General features: G+C 41.7%; 1 protein-coding gene across 1 annotated transcript in view; it reads left to right on the top strand.

Annotated features, from left to right (window-relative positions):
* Window positions 1-272: 272 nt before the first annotated feature.
* T48 (FU domain-containing protein T48) overlaps window positions 273-15,445 on the top strand; it is a 368,079-nt gene continuing 352,906 nt past the window's right edge. The window contains exon 1 of the mRNA XM_067149178.2: window positions 273-441. Coding sequence (XP_067005279.2) covers window positions 351-441 — 91 coding nt within the window. The 5' untranslated portion in view covers window positions 273-350. The remainder of the gene's footprint in view (window positions 442-15,445) is intronic.

Genomic DNA, 15,445 nt, shown 5'->3' with positions numbered 1-15,445 from the left:
CGGAATCGCACTCTGAACCCAAGTATGTAATGTCTATGATGAACGATTTCACCAAAGAAGTTAATCGCACATCATTCAAAGAAGGAAGTTGGAGTATCTTTTTAGCCGATACACTTTGGCGTCGTACAATCGACAGTTCAGTATCGAACGCGTTGGTCGAAAACTCTATCGAAGTAGTGGCGAAGGTGTATCTCCATAGCAACCAGCAAGTACACTCAGTTGTCAAATGACACTCGTGTGCTTATGTTGTGTCGCTCCGTGTGCAACGAGACAGAGTTACTGGAGGTTGTCGGTTGATATATTTTGTGATTGCGTGATTGACAAATTGTTACTGATGATGTTCAGGAGAAATGGGTTGGGCTAGAAGCTGTGTGTCGATAGGCATATGGATATTACTTGTGGGCGTTATGAATGCACCTTCAGTTATAGGAGAAGGTCCAAGTAAGTTTTCGAATTATTTTGATTCTAATTTTCGAATTTGATTACTCTTTCCTTACATTAAGAATTGTTCACTTTAAAACCACTCTACACTTTACGGTTTTTATGTATCTATGTTTGTTGATGCACAGTGCTGCGTACTTGTATGGCATTAATTTGTTTAGTTTTATTGTTATTTCTCCCTCCTTTTTTAAAATTACTTTTTCATATTTTTCCCAAGTTGTTTTGGTTGTGATTTGTTTTAAGGGGTGGGCATATTCGGTCATTAGTCCTATGAACTCTTTATGTAGGAAGCGTGTAATAACGAATCTTGTGTGTGAACTTGTGAACGAATGGAAGAAATACTTAAATTAATCGTTGTCATTTTCAGAACTTGAACATTATATTCTCAAACTGTGAAAAAAAAGTCTCAGTCCTGTAGTTGTACTTAAGTCGTCGCATCTCGTTTCGAACAATGTCCTTAGAAGAGGATTTGTGTAGTATGATGTTTCTCCAGCTTCGGATGAAGTTTTTCTAACTTTGTATCAGTACGTATAATTGATAGATGTGTCCGGCTCCGTGGCTAAATGGTTAGTCACAAGGGTTTGGTCACAGGGGTCCCGGGTTCGATCCCCGGCAGGGTCGGGAATTTTAACCATCATTGGTTAATTTCGCTGGCACGAAAGCTGGGTGTATGTGTTGTCTTCATCATCATTTCATCCTCATCGCGACGCGCAGGTTGCCTACGGGTGTCAAATCAAAAGACCTGCACCTGGTGAGCCGAACATGTCCTCGGACACTCCCGGCACTAAAGCCATACGCCATTTCATTTCATTGATAGATGTATTCAGAAACGCCGAGCTTCTTTATTAGAAACTTGTTCATGCTGAAGTTCCGTAACATCCGCGATTGTGCAAAAGTGTGAAGGCTTGCACACCCCTGGGCAAAATATTATAATTATATATAAAACGCATGTTAAAAAACTTTTATGTCCACTTCAAAACTATCCTAGTTTATAATCTAATGCCCATTCGGGCGAACCTTTCTTCTTAATAATTGATTTCTTTACGTACTGTTACGTTATTTTCATTTTCCTCTGCCGCTGTTCCCACATGCTGGTGGAGTCGCTTGTGCGAAAATATGGATTTGGCACTGTTTTACTGCCGAATTCCTATCTGGTGTGTTGTGAATATATGAAGAGGTGTGAATTGAGAGAAACACAGACGCCCAGTCGCTGTGTCAGAGGAATTATTCGGACGCGGCTAAAATCCCCGACTCGGCCGGGAATCTAACCTAGGACCCACTGAACCGAAGGCCACGACGCTGACCATTCAGCTAAGGAGCCAGACGTATTGTTGTATTACTTTATTGCTATCTATTCTCATTTTGACTAATTGCACTTACCTGCATTTAGCGCAACCGATACAAAACTGAAATGATGTATATAAACTATTACAAAAATGTACCTGAGCTTTTCTGATATTGTCAGTAACCAGAACAGCAAAATGTCAAAAAATGATATAGTTTCTTTACCAGATTCTGCTGATCTGGAGCCTACCATGTTAAGCGAGCGTGCTGAGCAAAGAATATAGTATGTATGCGACTGACAGCTTTAATTCTAGTTTGTAACCATGAATAAATCTTTCTTCTTTCTTTCTTAATCTGCTTACCCTCCAGGGTTGGTTTATCCCTCGGACTCAGCGAGGGATCCCACCTCTACCGCCTCAAGGGCGGTGTCCTGGAACTTCAGACTCTGGGTCGGGGGATACAACTGGGGAGGATGACCAGTACCTCACCCAGGCGGCCTCATGCTATACTGAACAGGGGCCTTGCGGGGGATGGGAAGATTGGAAGGGATTGACAAGGAAGAGGGAAGGAAGCGGCCGCGGCCTTAAGTTGGGTACCATCCCGGCATTTGCCTGGAGGAGAAGTGGGAAACCACGGAAAACGACTTCCAGGATGGCTGAAGTGGGAATCGAACCCACCTCTACTCAGTTGACCTCCCGAGGCTGAGTGGACCCCGTTCCAGCTCTCGTCCACTTTTCAAATTTCGTGGCAGAGCTGGGAATCGAACCCGGACCTCCGGGGGTGGCAGCTAATCACACTAACCACTACACCACAGAGGCGGATAGCACGAATAAATACCTGACGTATCCGGCGCGTTAGAATAGCCCTGTGGCGCTACAGTTTCCGAGATTCAAGTCTGTAATCTGCTTCTGCTAGGTTCTGGCCACCATATCCTGGATCTGTTATAAATTGAACAAATCGTTCCTCTCCCAATCGCTCTTTGTTAATACAGTATAAGGCAAGACGCAATTTAGCCGATCACAGTGTGCAGTGTCAGGAATTGAATCAACAATTACTATCTAGGAAAAAAAAAAAACGCACCACAAACTACGTTGGTCAGTGTTAACGGCTAGTATGCATATCAGCGATGCGGTGTATTTACATTTATGATGCCATCAAAGATGACACTCAACCTCTTGTTCGAGATTCTAGAAATTGAACCGTCCCCGAAAGCCTGTCACCCTGGACAACTGCCCAGTTTGCCACTTCCTAAATACGGCCCTGTTTTGGGCCGATGGCCTAGATGTTAGGGCCCTTTAAAACACCAGTCACTATCAATGTTTCTTCATTTTACTAACATTTCGTCTCGTTAAAGAAAATGAACTGTTCAGGGGAAAAAAAAGAAAGAAAACCCCTCAGTCAGAACCTTATTTAAAAGGTTGGCAACTAGTATATATTATTGGCGTTGTAGAGTCAATCTCGAGTGAATGTTTGGTTCAAGATGAGAGATATGGAACTAAATGTGGCCACACAGCTAGTCACAACTAGAGGATTGTGGAGGCGGTAAGTGAATTCACAGTTGCTTGAAGACTAAAGGCTGAAAAGCATACCGGTAAGTCTATAATGAAGGTATACTTCTGTTATAACTCGAGCGGATAGTGTGTCAGACTGGGTTGCTGCTCCGACCGTGATTCGACGCTGACCTGGCCACATGAGGACCGCGAGGGGTTGCACCCCACTGGCTCATGAAAACGGTGGTATACAGTAAGTGCGAAAATCCGTAAGCAAAATAGGTTGTGTAATATAGAACAGAAATACAATCAAAAGTTAATGAAAATGCATTGAAACTTCGGAAGATTTATTGAAGAACATGTTACCAACTGAACAAAAACTTGGGACTTCTTGGTGGTTGTCCAGATTTGTTTGTCAATGTGTCAATGAATTCAGAGTTCTCTTTCCACATATGAGAGAGTTAGGCTGATCTTGATGGCCTCAGCTACAGCTGGGTGGAGAAGTATCGCTTGACAAACAGATCTACATACTCAAGGGATTTATTTGGGGTTCCTGCATAAGTCCAGACATCATACCATGTGGCAACCTCAGCTATAACATTTTCGTAAAACAGTTCTGTAGATCCGTCTGTCTCTCTGTCTGTTACGTCATTAGCACAGAAGCTGATTGGATCCTCAGATAGCGTCTCCAGAGGTTATGCGGTTATAGGAAACCGAAAATACCGATGGCGGCGCCAAAATGAATCGTACTAGGCAAGATGAAGAGTGAGGTATTTACTTCAAATTAAAAAGAAAGTAAATAAATACATTCTTCTTTTGTTGCTTTTCCCACACATGTGGGGTCGCGGATTTGGATGTGGATTTGACCCTGTTTTACGGTCGGGTGCCCTTCCTGACGCCAATCCTATGTAGAGGCATGTAATCATTATTGCGCTGTGGTGGTTGGTAGTATAGAGTGTGATCTGAATATGACAAACACCCAGTCCACAAGCCAGAATAATTAATCAGACGCGATTAAAATCATCAAACCCGGGACCTTCTAAAACGAAGGCCTCAACGCTGAGCAGTCGGCCAAGGAGTCGGAATAAATAAATAATAATAAATAAATAAATAGAAAATTGCATAACTTAGGTGATGAAATGCCGTAAAAAGACGTCATTCTGACTTCAGATTTTACTAAATTTCACACATCCTCCGCCCTCTGCTCTGCACACACGCCCGTGCTGCACCCACCCGTGCAAGCAATTTTGCCGATGTCCAAACCGCCACGCTGAATAGGACTTCTTATTTGCTTCATAGTTGAGACTTATTTAACTCTTTACAGACAAAATTATTTTTATTAGTGTGAAAATGTTCTCTTTCGTGGAAAATTACTATCGTTTACATCTTGAACATAATGCTACAAATATTTTATATTTTCAGGCTTCCTTACATTTAAACATTAGTGACGTAATGCAGTATCAAATCAAAAGGGTAGATTCAGTATAAATCGTTATGAAAGTTCTTCTGTCCTGTAAAACAGGAACCAAAATACGAGCTTAACTAGTCCTCCAGCTACTTCATACGGTGCCCTAAACGATATTTGTCGTCAGTTCATCTAATAACAACATAAATAGGCCTATACCATACTTACACAGAATATTTCCTCTAAAATCTAAAAAAGAAGTGAAAATAATTGTAATTTACGGCAATATATAACGTAAATCACAATGTTCTAAGAGGAACATATTTTGTATTCGTATATCCTGAAAATGCTTAAATAATTTGGATTGTTCACTTGCTGAAGTACTTCAGTGTTGCCAGCTATCTCCTAACACCGCAAGATAAATTACCATGACGTCAGACAGCTTCACAATGAAATGTAAAGTGACTAAAACGGTCACAAATACCTTGATGTAATATGGCCTCGGTGGGCTGTCCGGCGTCGAGGCCTTATCCGCATGTGGTTAGTTTCTCTGACTCGTGGACTCGGCGTTTGTGTAAACATATATCCACTCAAATACACACTACATACGAAACAGAAACACGCAATAGTGATTAGTGTATATGGTTGGCGTAAGGAAGAGTATCCGGCCGTAAAACACGACCACGTCCACATGTGTAGCACAATTCGTATCCGCGAATCCACCTTAATGTGGGAAAAGTGATAGAAATAGGAAAAAAAAGTGTCATTATTTAAGGTGTTACGTGCCCTCGCTATTTCAGTCCACCGGGCGAGTTGGCCGTGCGGTTAGGGGCGCGCAGCTGTGTGCTCGCATCCGGGAGAAGCAACTTGCAAAAAATAAGAAAAAAAGGTATCTCAGACGGTATAGCGCTGACCTTCTGAGGCCAAGTTGGCGGATTCCAGCCCGGCTTAGTCGGGTGGTAAAATATTTGAAGGTGCTGAAATACGCCAGCTTCGAGTTTGTTAGAGTTTATGGCACGTAAATGTAATTTGAAGGACGTAGAAACAATACAATTATTATTCTCTTTCTCTCTTTTTTCTCTTTCTACCTTTTTCTCTCTTACAGACCGACACTAAGTACATACCACTAATGACCGGATATAGAGTGAAATATCGTGATAAGCTCAACACTACATTGCAGGTTGCAGTTTCGTTCATTACAACTGGAATGTGAATGCAAGTTGGCTGTTTTGTGAAATGTATATTTTGCACTTTTCTGGTAGGAACGTAAGTTTGACGTCTGTTTTTAATACATGAACTCATATATTACATATCATTTTCAGAAAATACAGTATATACAATCTCAGCAAACACAAAACTGAATTTTGGAACTACTACTGTTTAAGTTTTAAAATACCTCAAAGTGCCGACATATTTTACTGTAAACGGGATTCTTTAACGTGTCACTATGTCTAGTGATAGAGATCTCTCTCGTGTTTAAGCGCCCTTCATTGTAAATCGTCCTGGCCGGGTCGAGAATTTTAATTGCGTCTGATTAATTCTGCTGGCCTAGGGACTGGGTGTTTGTGTCTGTCCCACTACACTACACTACCAATCACCACAGAAACACGCAATATTGACTACATCCCTCCATACATGTACGACTCAGTTCGCACCTGAGATCTCACAGATGTGGGAAAGCGGTATAATAACAATAATAATAATAATAATAATAATAATAATACATCGACTGCGCCTTTCCTTAATCGCGCATAGTAAATTATCATGTGGGTATGACAGAAGACAAAGCATCTGTTTATGGTGAAAATACTAAAGGAGCGTGCTGACTTAAGTACAGTTCATTTGTAAGCCTAACTTCTTGGAAGCTGTCTAGCCTTGTATTGTAATAGCGTATTAATAGTGCTGATGAGACTATGAGTCGAGAGTTTACATAACGTTTTTCCAAAGATCCAGTCTTTGTTTCCTTGTTTTACATCATTGGAGGCTGAAGGCCATCTACGTAGAGAGTATATTTCAAGAGAATTTAATTTTTCACGCTGAAAATTACCTGGCAATCATTTCCTTCTGAAACTCAAGGCTTTTCATAACTATTTGTTACAAAAATGCGGTGAAAGAAACATTACCTGTCGGAAAGTGGATAACAATGTTTAAGGTCTGGTGAAAATGAGAGGATTCTATCTAATGGTATGCGTTTTCTCTTTTACGTCCCTGCACTTGATATAAAAATGAATTTGATGATTCACTTTTATTGGATGTCTTCGCGCTTTTCATCTGGTTCTGACAGAGAGAAAGTCTGTTGAGTTCGGATACCCAACACCCTTACTGAAAGGGCAACCCTTCACTTTCCAGTGAACATTCACACTCGGTTCTTCTTTATCTTTACTTACTGCCTTCTTTCAGACTAAGGAACTGTAGAAAAGACTCATTCCGAACACGTGTGTTATTTAGATTCCGAAAGTGACGATCACTTTCTAACGTCCACGTGAATTGAGTTTTCTCGATCAGTTGGCCTGCTGAGATGCACGCAGAATTGTCCTCAGAGGAAAAACGTGTAATTTGTAATTGATGAAGCGTTTCCTAGTTCCAGTTGATAAAGATGTAATTATTAACGGCGTGATTATTTTGTGTATTTAACATTTTTTTTTCTAGGCGACGATGGAAAAGAGCTAGGATAGGGAAGGAAGTGGCTGTTCCCTTAATTAAGGTACAGTTCCAGTATTTGCCTGATGTGAAAATGGAAATCTTTCTCCACCTTATCAGTGGTCAAAGCGTATGTATGAATTTATTAGGCTACTACTTACTGACTGAGAACGAAGGTGCTGCCTATCATAGGTTGTTAAACGAGTGCTTAGTTCACTCGAAAGGACATGGGTTCTATTCCCAGTCAAGGAGTCGAGAAATTTAAAAATTAAACCTTACATGATCTTCGGGTTCACACAGCCTATACTAAAAATGAGTACTATGTGGTAGTGATAGAGGGAGGGAATCGCCGTTGGGCATAGAGCTGACTACTCTATCCCAATTACAAGGAAATATACCGATATGCATACCGACTTTGTTGAATTTTGGATTTGTGTTTGCGGTCAAGAAATAAGAGGTATTTTATCTTTTCTACGAAAAAACTTGTTAAATTGGTGAAATCTCTCCCATCCCTCACTCACCTCCCCCAAGAACAAGAATATGAAAAGGTGATTTTCTGTTGCATATTTATTTATTCACGAAGCACAAGATACAGCTACACTGAGCAAATTTCACTTGTACTGTCAACAGACTATTTAACAAACGTAAACTTTCATAATAAAATATAACAAACATACCAAAATATAACAAGATCAGGTACACAGCCTACTAATAACAACTGTCCAAATCGAAAACCATGAGAATGTCCATGTTCATAGCCAAGTCGTCGTGGGTCAAGATGGCGGTATAATCCTTTCACATCAACTTATCTTCAAGAGACTATTTACACACCTCTCGAATACACCTTTATTTGGTGCTATATCAAGCTCTTGTCTCCTATTAATATTGTTCAAGAGTGTTGGGAGGCGGATTAGGAAAGATCGTTGAAGTATTGAGTGCTGAGTGTGGGGAATGTGGAGAAGGTCTTTGGTTCTGGTGGAGGGGGAAGGAACACAGAGAGAGAAGAGTGAGACAAGATGTTCCGAGCGGTAATGTTCATTTAAGATCCTGTGGAGGAAACTCAGGTCAGCTACCTGTCGCCTGATGTGCAGTGGTGACATATTAATTGCCATTAATACCTGCTGCGTAGACAGATTTCTGAGCTTGGGGTTTCTGTTCCTTACAAATGCAGCGAAGAAGGACACTGCTCTGTCTAACTGCTTAGTATTGGAGCGGGAGGCTGTTGTCCAAATAGGAGAGCAGTAGCTTAAGAGAGGTTGAATGATCGTGAGGAAGAAGTGACGAAGAGCATTGGGGTCAAAAATTTCTGTGAAGCGATAGAGAATGCCTAGTAATTTCATAGCCTTGGTTATGTTCCTATGTGGGTCTTAAATTGTGATTTTGTATCGAATATTACACCTAGGTCACGCTGTTGCGTAACTACGGTGATGGCTTGTCGAGTAGGTAATATGATGTCGGTAGAGGAGATTTACGCAGTGTTACGGTCATATGGCTGCATTTTTGTGGATTGGGGATAAGTTTCCAAGTACGGCACCAGTTCGAGAGGGCATTACGTGAGGACTGTAGCAGAGCTGCATCTGCTGGATTCCTGACTCCCTAAATATCTTGCAGTCGTCTTCAAAGAGTAGGGTATTCGCTGTTTCGTTGAGTTCGGACGACAAATCGTCCATAAACAAAGAAAACAGCAAGGGGCCAAGAGTACTGCCTTGTGGGACACCGGAAGTGACTGGTAACCATGAGGATGAAGTGCATGATATTACCACTCTCTGCCAATGGTTATGTAGGAAGCCAGCAAGAAGGGTCAGAAGACTGCCATGCATATTAAATCGTTCGGAGAGTTTATGGAGCAACAGAGTATGGTCTACAGAATCGAAAGCTTTCGAAATGTCTACGTAGCAGATATCCAGCTGTGATTTAGCTGCAATGGCGTGTGATGCAAAGCTATGCAGAGTGGCCAGGTTTGTTAGACAAGAGCCACCTGGTAGAAAACCATGCTGCTTGGTTGAGATATACGGCAAAGTGAATGCGAGGAGACGCTGGTGTATAATTTTTCAAAGATAAAGGATAGTGTGGGGAGAATAGAAATTGGTCGGTAAGATGAAACATTAAATTTGTTGCCTGATTTGAGAAGTGGAACAATATTTGCCTATTTCCAGGTAATAGGAAAATAGCCTGCGGCAAAACGTCTGTTAAATAACTTAGAGAGAGGGACGCAAAGAGTGCTGGCAGTATTTTTTAGGAAAAGAGGACCTATAGTGTCGGCACCGGTAGCTTTGTTGGTACGAAGAGTTTGAAGAAGGTTATGAACTTCACTTGGTGTGGCAGTTATGCTTGATAGGGTTCTGTTTGAAGCTGTACCAACGGGAGGGAGCGGTTGGTTTTGTAAGGGAGTGGAGAAGTTGGAGAAGAAATACCTGTTGAACAGTTCATTGCGATCGGCGGCGTCTGCTGTTGCATCATTGTGGTTCACGCTGACAGGAATCCGTTGCGTCCTTCTCCGTGTGTTGATGAGACTCCAGTAGCGCTTGGGATTGCTGCGGACGTTTTCAGTGACAGTGTCTACGTGTGTTTTGTAGTCTCTTCTGACCATAAACCTCACGTGGCGGCGGATTTTAACGAAGGTATTGTGAATGTGTGGGTTAGGGAAGTCTTTCCACAGGCGCCAAGCTCTCTTCTTATTAAATAGAATCAGTCTGGTCTCTTGTGATATCCATTGTTGATATTTGCTGGTAGTAGCCCGTTGTGCAGGTATGAAGTCTTTAATTGCAGCTTGCAGCCAGTCTTACAGCAGGTCAAGAGCCGATTCGATATCAACTACAATCAGTACAATCTTTTCCGACCAAAGCAATTGTAACATTTGTTTTACCAAAGACACATGAAAAATTCACTTCAGCCCATTTTGCTGTTCGATATTATAAGGCGTAAACTACCTTCAGCTATAAAACCAAACACCAAAATTATTGACTAACGTGATCAAATACAAATAAATAAATAAATAAATAAATAAATAAATAAATAAATAAATAAATAAATAAATAAATAAATAAATAAATAAATTAATTAATTAAAAAATCTGAATAATATATTAAAAACTTCCTTTCAAAACAGCATGTGTTTTCACATTTTCTTGAGGAACGTACATACAGGGGTATACAGTTTTTGCCAACAAAACCTACTGCATACTTTCTTTCTTTCTTTCTTTCTTTCTTTCTTTCTTTCTTTCTTAATCTATCTACCTTCCAGGGTTGGCTTTTCCCTCGGACTCAACGAGGGATCCCACCTCTACCGTCTCAAGGGCAGTGTCCTGGAGCGTGAGACTTTGGGTCGGGGATACAACTGGGGAGGAGGACAGTATCTCGCCCAGGCGGCCTCGCTTGCTATGCTGAACAGGGGCCTTGTAGAGGAATGAGAGGATTGGAAGGGATAGACAAGGAAGAGGGAAGGAAGCGGCCGTGGCCTCAAGTTAGGTACAATCCCGGCATTTGCCTGGAGGAGAAGTGGGAAACCATAGAAAACCACTTCCAGGATGGCTGAGGTGGGAATCGAACCCACCTCTACTCATTTGACCTTCGAGACTGAGTGGATCCCGTTCCAGCCCTCGTACCACTTTCCAAATTTCGTGGCAGAGCCGGGAATCGAACCCGGTCCTCTGGGGGTGGCAGCTAATCACACTAACCACTACACCACAGAGGTGAACTAAATTAATTAATTAAATAACCCACGACGTGAGGGCATTCGGATGCATTGGCTCTGTGGATGATTCTCGAAGTACCGAGCTCGACAGCTGCAGTCACTTAAGTGCGGCCAGTATCCAGTATTCGGGAGATAGTGGGTTCGAACCCCACTGTCGGCAGCCCTGAAGGTGGTTTTCCTTGGTTTCCCATTTTCACACCAGGCAAATGCTGGGGCTGTACCTTAATTAAGGCCACGGCCGCTTCCTTCCCACTCCTAGCCCTTTCCTGTCCCATCGTCGCCATAAGACCTATCTGTGTCAGTGCGACGTAAAGCAAATAGTAAACAATTCTCGAAGTACAAAATGCTAATAAAATTTACAGACTCAAGTCGGATTCGAACCCACCTACCAAACGCAGCTGTATTAACAGCACCGCACTTAACCTATGACACCACGGCGACTCCAGCGAGTAGGTTTCCAGAAAGCCTGCTAGATGGACTACTACTTCCGCTTCACGAATGCACACGCGTTTTCTATCAGTATGCCATCGCTTTTAGCATTAATTTCATACCCCACTGAAAGCTTATAATTGGCACGTACGTTTTACATGACCGTATGACAGTTCGGAGCATTGTGTAAATGCCTGTCGCATACGGTACGTGTTTTCGCAAAGGTAATGGTGCAGTGAGTGATTAGAGGCGATTGTTGCTTGGTGTATGGCAAAGGAGAATAGACCATAACCACACCAGTTACGTTCGGTGAAATGCCTAACAACCAGGCGCGGCTGACTCACCCGGTATACGACGTTTTTCCGAAGTCCCTCCGGTTGGCTGCCTGTTACCTCGTTCCTTTCTCCCTATACGATATTTAAATCAGTCGTTCCCTTTCATTTAAACAACGATAACTTCCGTTCATGAAAATGATGCACTATAAAGGGTATTTTTTTTATCTTAATAACATTATTGAGGCGGATTAAACAATTTATTTTGGCAAGTATATTGTTTCTAATTTTTAATTTTTTTACTTCAAACTATAACATATAAACGCTTAAGAAGATGTACAATATTATAGGGAAGGATCCACCTTTCAATACTCCGTAGTAAGTTGAACTAAAAAGTAGTTACAACCTGTTTATTGGGACCGGTTTCAACACATTTCAAGTGTCATCATCAGCCAATTAGCGAAGATCTTAAAACAACTAATATTTTGAACACAGGCAAAAAATTAACATTGTATCATATCGTAGCAATTCAGTTAATGTTCAAAACACAATAATCACAGTCAAGAGAGTAAACAGAACATCACTATCTTGCGCCGAAAACAAATATAGTTGAAGTTCATAAGCAGATCAAGTATGCATTTATGTAAAGTCGTTGCTAGGCAGGTCTTGTAGGCATTTGTTTCTCCGGCCGAAGAGTAAAAGGCGACGTGAATGAAGTCTTAGGAAAACAGTGTAGGATTTAATTTCGTCAAATTCAAAGTGGATATATAGGTTTTTAAAAATAATTTAAAACGTTAAAAAAGAATAAAGCCAAATAAAAATATATTAAAAAATAGGAAGAAATAATGAAAGGAATACGAGGTTCAACTCGAAACAACGTGCCGTAGTAATTGATAAAGAAATGATAAATAGAGAAAGGGGGTGGGGAACGTTTATTAGAGGGTGGTGATGGTGGTGGTGGTGGTGGTGGTTATTGTAATTAGAGGAAATACAATTGGGCAACAATCCTTTATATAACACTAATTCGAGGAAAAAAGAGGAAGAGAACCGACACTTCGAAAAATGAAGATATCGGTTAAAGGAAGACAAGGGCCACGACGGGCGTGAAAATGAGACTCCCTAGCCCTCGCAAACCTAATAGCATCGGGGTCGGAAAAGAACAAGAGTTGACCAAGGGAGGTCGGACAGGATAGATGAAAATGAGGAGCCTGGCACAAGTAAGTGGAAGCAATGCCAGGACTCAGCTAAGGGCTTATTGAGGGCTACAGGTAGGTATATTCCGTCACACATTTCTGAAGAATTTTTTATGCTGAACTTTTCTCACATAGGCACCGTAAGCCAAAATATCTCTCGGATGGCCATGATTTCTTTGATTTTCGTTAAAACTGCCACTGCCCGGCTCTCTTCTGTCGTAGGTTGTTAACCTTCTCGATAAATGCGCTATACGACGGTGAAACCGCATCACAGTCCGTTCAATGGTTCTTTAGATTATGTAGTCCGCTTGAACACAGACACCTACAGTGGTCTATATTTTATAATTTATTCGTTATGTACTTAGGGTGCCCGTCAAATTGTAGAAGAAGCCGAAGAGGCATGAAACTTCTTTGAAACGGAAACGTAACATACTTTTGTTTCAAAATCTTATGAGGTGTTGATTCGCAGATATAACCCGTTGCAATTAAAGCACGTGGTCTTCGTCTGGTCCTGTGTTCAGTGGAGGCTGCGCCGATCTGTCTGTCCTAAGACGGAGACTCAGCCTGCAAGAAACACTCGAACGCATATTTGTTGATGACGCAACTACTGCTGATCTCGTCACCCGCTTTATGTGCGAAGTGGATAAATCAAAGGTATGCAAATTGCAAGTGTTTTGTTATTCAGGGAACTCACGTTCCCTTTTGATTCTTTAGTGATTTTTCGCCTTAATTCAATACTTTTTTGGTTTTATTTTGTACTTCGATTTCGAAATTCCATCGTTGAATAAATAGTTTTGTTTTATTTTAAATGTCTTTTCCACTTAATTTGTTCAGAGAGGATGATTACCTAGTTGTACTTCTTCTTAATGCCTTTGCTGGCAGGATGTAGTGTTTACAGTGCACTATGTCTTCTGGTATGGGCTAGAATAAATTTGTTACTTTCATTGACCTGTCTCCGTCTCTTCCTTGGCTTTGACAATATGAAAGTGACTGAGGTATGAGGGATGCTAGTAATACCATTCCTTATGCAGCCAGTCCCTGTTATGAATGGTGTGAAAATATCGCTCATAGGGCCGGTTGGTGCATGCATTTCAGTGGGCTTGCCAGACTGATATGCAATAGTAACTTATGGCTCAGTGAGGAAAGCAACGACAAACTACCTCACTCCTCACTTCCCTAGTATGCCTCTTCAGTGACACCTAGGCTGTCTACGACAGCTGTTGGTGGAGCTGTAGAGGATCAAACCAGCCTTCGGGATGAATACCCAACATACATACACTTCTTCTTAAAACAAAAATCACCATCACCACATCAGTGGAGGCTGGCAGCTGACTCTCACTCTACACGATCGCGTTTGCTTTCCCAAGACTGTTTGCAACACGGCCACGTGTACGTACTGCGTGATGTTGCCAAGTTCATTATTTGTTCTCAAACTGCACTCAACGTAGAACTGTCTAAAACTTTAGGTATTAAAAAATGTTGGCATCCTTCACGCCCAGCATTTTCCTGCGCTTGGTTTGGTCTCCTATGTGACCGACATTCTGTAGATTAAGATGCACATCAAACCATGGATAGGAATCCTCTATAGTCGCGGCCACAAATTAGGGGGTCAGAGAAATTACGCTGTTGTCAAGGTTATGTAGCAACTGGCGAAGAAATATCTGATATTCAATATATTATTTCAGAGCCCGAGGCAGTTTGTTCTCTCCTAAGCTCCTAAGTTCGTTCGGATCGCGCCTGCCAGCGCAGGATGCGGTAAATACTTTCGGATTACGCATTAAAATCTGGATCAGTTTTATTTCAATATTTGTTTATGATTTACAAAATTACTTTAAATACTATACTATATCGGACTGTGTGATAGAGAAAAGAGAACTACTTTAAAGAATATGTGTACCTGGAGCAGACCGGCTTCGACTACTGTAGACAGCACTGCACTATCACCGTTGCCAATCCGTGCTCACAGGTAAGCGACTTTTGACTATCTTGTCGCTTCACCGTTCCCACATACTGTATGAAAATAGCGCAGCTTTCCTCATCCGTCTAATTCAGTGGCAGCAGGTTTAAATCAGTAAATCACACCTAAAGTTGTTAGAAAAGTCACCTGTGACTCTATTTGAAATACGTCCGGCTCCATAGCGTGCTGGCCTTTGGCCACAGGGGTCCCGGGTTCGATTCCCGGCAGGGTCGGGAATTTTAACCTTATTTGGTTAATTTCGCTGGCACTGGGGCAGGGTGTATGTGTCGTCTTCATCATCATTTCATACTCGTACGGGAGTCAAATCAAAAGACCTGCATCTGGCAAGGCGAACTTGTCCTCGGACACTCCCGTCACATATTTGAAATACTGTCCCTGAACTGATGTTAGCTCTCGAAGTAATCATTATGAATGAATAAATTTAACCCTCAGAGTGCCATATACGATCTTATCGGTCTATTGGTATAGGTTAAGGAATCTTGTATATGAATCACGACAAACTGGGAGGTTCAAGTACGTGTGGGTTGCCTGTTGTAGACTGTGGAATTAGCATATTTTTTTGCAAGTTACTTTACGTCGCACCGACACAGATAGGTCTTATGGCGACGATGGGACAGGAA

This window comes from Anabrus simplex, chromosome 6, assembly GCF_040414725.1.
Source record: "Anabrus simplex isolate iqAnaSimp1 chromosome 6, ASM4041472v1, whole genome shotgun sequence".
NCBI lineage: Eukaryota > Metazoa > Arthropoda > Insecta > Orthoptera > Tettigoniidae > Anabrus > Anabrus simplex.
This window is presented reverse-complemented; position numbering and strand designations above follow the sequence as displayed.